Source organism: Pinus tabuliformis, chromosome 8 (genome assembly GCF_031772625.1).
Source record: "Pinus tabuliformis cultivar Carrire ecotype Pingquan chromosome 8, CPIR1, whole genome shotgun sequence".
NCBI lineage: Eukaryota > Viridiplantae > Streptophyta > Pinopsida > Pinales > Pinaceae > Pinus > Pinus tabuliformis.
In genome coordinates this window covers 1,261,889,589-1,261,894,217 of record NC_142294.1, presented here as the reverse complement: position 1 = coordinate 1,261,894,217, position 4,629 = coordinate 1,261,889,589, and the positions used below count along the sequence as shown (strand labels likewise).

At 36.6% G+C, this 4,629-nt stretch overlaps 1 protein-coding gene across 1 annotated transcript; it reads left to right on the top strand.

The window, feature by feature from the left end:
• The first annotated feature begins 817 nt into the window (after positions 1–817).
• Positions 818–3,030, top strand: OHP2 (one-helix protein 2). The gene is made up of 2 exons (XM_089373596.1): positions 818–1,541; positions 2,634–3,030. Exons 1-2 carry the CDS (start codon positions 1,123–1,125, stop codon positions 2,746–2,748), a joined length of 534 nt encoding a protein of 177 aa, XP_089229722.1. The 5' UTR covers positions 818–1,122; the 3' UTR covers positions 2,749–3,030.
• Positions 3,031–4,629: the final 1,599 nt, after the last annotated feature.

The window sequence follows — 4,629 nt, the reverse complement described above, 5'->3', positions numbered from 1 at the left end:
GTGATGGGGTGTGATGTGAAGGTCATGGGTTCGAAATTTCGTGGGAACAAAATAGTCATGTTAAGTGTTGGTGTGGCCTAGGTCAATGAAATCCTTGAGTGATTTTTACAACTTAGATGCCCATGAGTTGCAGTTTCTCAAACCAATAGTTAAACGACCAATCATCTCACAACTCACCAAACTTAGTAAAATAAATAAATTATTGGCTATTTCTTATATATATATAAAGAAAAAAAAGTTAAAAAGTTCATATAATTCATTTTATAATTCTATCATTGTTGAGAGCATTTCTTATAACACATTATGACATCAAAATATTTTATTTAAACTAAACCAAAAAAACATAGTTATTATATAACCTTATTAAAAATAATATTCCAAATTCCAAAACAAATTTCAGAATACACACTCAACTGAATCATTTGAAATCTCATGTTAACCGTTACAAAACCCATCACCAAGGAATTTCCTTCTAAAATAATGTAGACAAATAGTTGGTCTTCTTGCCTTGGACCTGAAGGTAGCACTTAGCAAAAGCACAGCCCTTTGTTTAATGTAAAACCATTGAATAGTGCACACAGCAGGGTCATAACCAACATTGTGAGCACATAACACAACCATATCGTTATAATTATTACGTTGAGAAACATAAAGCTTTACCATTTGAGTGGGGAAATCTCTTTCATCTCATATGTATCTTTGTGTAATTCTCCTATCCAATTGAAAAAAATTTAAGAAGTTTATATATATAAACGTCTTATCCAAAACCAAGGAGTTCAAGTACTTCAAACTTACATAGATAATCTTGGAATCAAGATGCACGTATACTGCTCAGAAATTAATATCGGTAATCACATCTTTCTAGGCATCTGGTGACAAAACGAATTTAGAACCACTCAGCCCAATTGCGGTCGTTTCGTTGAACAAAATTTGGTCGAGGGAGTCTCGTTGGACCAACCTTATCCACCTGTTGCAGCTCGTCTGATATATGACGCTAACCACGTCGATCTTACAGACGACAGGAAATTTGATTCTGCAGATGGGTGAGTAACATAGCACTCCTCCTTTTCTCATCCCCACAATTACAACATCCATCCTTCAATCCTGTTTCTATATTCAAAAATGTCTCTAACACCAACTCTCCCCTCCATATTTCTCCCTTCGTCCACCAATTCAAATCCCGGGAATGCAGTGAAATTACCGAACAAACTGTGTGTGCGGAGCTCCAAGCCCGAAGGGCCCTTGAGAAGGCCTAGCAGCCCCACCATTAAAGAGGCCACCCCTCCCATGAGGCCAGTACCCCCATCTCCTCCACCTTCCTCTGATTCTTCTGCGCCTCCACCACCGCCTCCTCCTGGCCCAACTATTCCTTCTGCTAAAGTTGGTGTTAAAACATCTACTTCTCCATCAGTGACTCTGGAGTACCAGAGGCAGAGAGCGAAGGAATTGCAGGAATATTTCACTCAGAAAAAGATTGAGGATCAGGCTTCTAGAACTAAAGTATTTGGATTCACTCCCAAGAACGAAATCTCTAATGGAAGGTACCATCCAAATTAAATTTTGAACTTGTCTACTTTCATATCTTTGTTGTACATGCTAGGTTTGCCTATAAAAGCCTTTTTGCATTAAATACTGGTTCTTCCTAGGGCTGGATCTTGTGTACAAAATCTGTAATGAATTGGGTATCATGCAATATAGAATTGTTCAACACCCAAGTGATACCCTCCAAGATTGAAGTACTGAAATAATTGCATAGTTAGTTATCCCATCATTTTCAGACAATGGACTCTGTTTGTTCTTCTGATATAAACAACCACAGCACACCAAAAAAAGGGCACATAGAAGTAAGTTCATATAAAGAATGGATAGTTTATTTCAGGTAAGCGCTTCCATGTAAGAAAATAATCACTTAATAATATAATATAAAGTGTTTTCACACACACAAGAAAATGATATGCTATTTTTTTCGGTTAGAAAAATTGAGTCTTATATTACAGAATTACAAAACAATATACTGTACATACTACAAGGTTTTGTTTCTTCTCCCCACCCATGCTAGAAGAGCCAACATATCAGATTGGGCACCATAATATTCCAATATTTAAAATTATATACATTTGGTAAATTTGGGAAAAATTAGAAGGACATGGAGTTGTTAGCAAATTAATGAATAAAGAATAGTTGAATTAAGTGTCCACTTAACTGTGGATTTTTTTTTCTTCTTCTTTTTGCTTAGTGCATTTCCTGGGGAAATCGACCAGGTATTTCCTTCCCCTCATTCCGAGGATGCTACTTAGGGTAAACCAGATTCTGTAGAAGCTCAAAACTTTGTCATGTCACTCTGGAATAGAACGTGGGTAGGGAGAATAATAGTCCATCACACGACCACTCAGGCATGACCCAATTGATCACTCAATTGCATGGCTCTATGAAGTTGAAAAGTGATATACTTGTGAATAGTCCTTTAGAGAAAGGAATCCTTCATTTATTCGGATTCCTAGGATCCTTCAATTATTTGGATTCCTTGAGAATTTATCATATGCCATTATTATTCTTCTTGTTGAGGAAATAGGGGATGAATTGAGATGAATTGTTTAGTCAATGATCATCCCCATGCTATCTCTATTGTGCAGATGGGCAATGTTTGGATTTGCGGTTGGATTATTAACGGAGTATGCAACAGGTTCAGACTTCGTTGATCAGATGAAGATACTCATCTCCAATTTTGGAATAGCGGATCTCGAGTGATACAATATTCAGGAGGCTATGCCAATGAGGAAGCCTGCATCAGCAAGTAAAACGAGCTTTTGGTTAAGTAATTGTATGTTGAATCTGAACAGGACTGTGGCATTGCCTGTAATATATACTTTCAATGCTTTTTCCTGTATTGCTGTGTTGTATTCTTTTATACCAGTTTCATTGTTGGTTTATTTTTCCTGACTATTGGAAAAATGGAAAAAGGAACACCTTTAGACTGAGCTTTTTTTTTTCTTGCAATCTTAAAAATTAAACTGGTGATATTGGGCGGTATGTTGTGTTTATGTGTGATTACTCAAAAAATATTGAACACACAGCCATCATCGAACCTTTTTCATGTACGAGACTCAAAGTCGATAGTCAATCCTTGACTACAACAATAAAACGGGCCAGGCTTGCTTCTAAAGTGGTATGTCACAGACAGTAGCCCCTGTATTTGAGAACAAGCTTAATGTGGAGGTTATGACTCTGTCACTTGCATTGGATAAAAACAGAATAAAGCACACTGAATTTGCCTATTGCATGCTATAACATGTATGAAATTGTGATAATTCCATATTAGAGTAAGTATTACCGGGATAATAATTCTTTGTCAGCCCTTATATACAATACCTAAATTTTCGTTCTTTCCCCTTGTACTAGAGGGGACTTAGCTGAGTAAATTGTGGCCTTAAAAAGGTTATTAGCAAACAAATGCAGGGCAAAACATTGGTTTTTCAACGTCCATGAACACCTGTGGGATTGCTTGGAAATATTTTGGGCTAATTAGCAATTCTTAGTGTAAAATTGGAGGTTGTTGGGTTAATTAGAGTTTTTCAAGTTAGGGTTTAATTGCATCCGTTAATATCAAAGTTACATAATCCATTAGTACGGTTGGAATTGGCAAAAGAATCCAGGGCAAGTGTGGGTCTCGTCTGGAAATTAGGAATCAGGGAATCAGAACCTAATCCTTTTTATTTAAATAAATATATAATTAAAATTTAAGTTTTATTTTGAAAAGAAAAGAAATGAAATCTTAATTAAAGCATATAACCGTTAACTTTCATACTCATATTGCCAATATTGGAGAATGAGACAAAACCACTAAGTTTACTGAAGATTTAATGACTGCAAGTTCTACCACATAGCATCATCAGATATCTGGCTATAACACAAATAATATGAGCCAAGATGGAGAACTGTGAGAACAAGTAAAATGAATTCCTCTAATTAAAAGAGGACAGACAAAACTTACTAGTAGTGGAAAACTGTGCAGTGTGAGCACTTCTACTTATATTACCAAACTGATAATACATGAGTGGCGATGGCTAAATACAAAGAGAGACCCATTAAAATAGAAAAACACATTGCATGCGAACTTTAACATTTCAGATGAGATCTGTGGTTCTCTAGAAGGCAGATTACACTGAAGACAACTCACCGTACAAAATTACTAAAATACAATATTGATATAAACATGATGATCACAACTAATTTAGCACTAACTCTAAAGTGCTCAATTGAAGGCACTGGGAACAAGTCTCTCAAATTTTGACCAAGTTAACAAATAATTATTGTGTGAATTGTGTGCTTACTGTTAGTTGAGATGATGAATCATGCAGCAGGGGTAAATCTGCCACGATTCTGTCACTGGAATCTGGACCCACTTATACAGGAAATGGACCCTATTTTTGACATTGCTTTGATCCAAAATAGGCAAAATAACCCAAGAGTCTGATACAAATCATAGATTCTATGATTCAGATCAGTGTTTTTAAACTCGGCTAGTTCAACTTGGGCTTGGCTGGTTCAGCTCGGACTCGGACGGTTGGAACTCCCTTTTGGTCCAACTTGGCCCTTAACTCGGGGACCAAACAGGTGCGACCGGTAGAG

Bases quoted from the DNA above. Each gene is read 5' to 3' on its own strand.
- OHP2 (XM_089373596.1), top strand. From the start codon at position 1,123: ATGTCTCTAACACCAACTCTCCCCTCCATATTTCTCCCTTCGTCCACC. The intron at 1,542-2,633 runs GTACCATCCAAA...TCTATTGTGCAG, and splicing joins AACGAAATCTCTAATGGAAG to ATGGGCAATGTTTGGATTTG.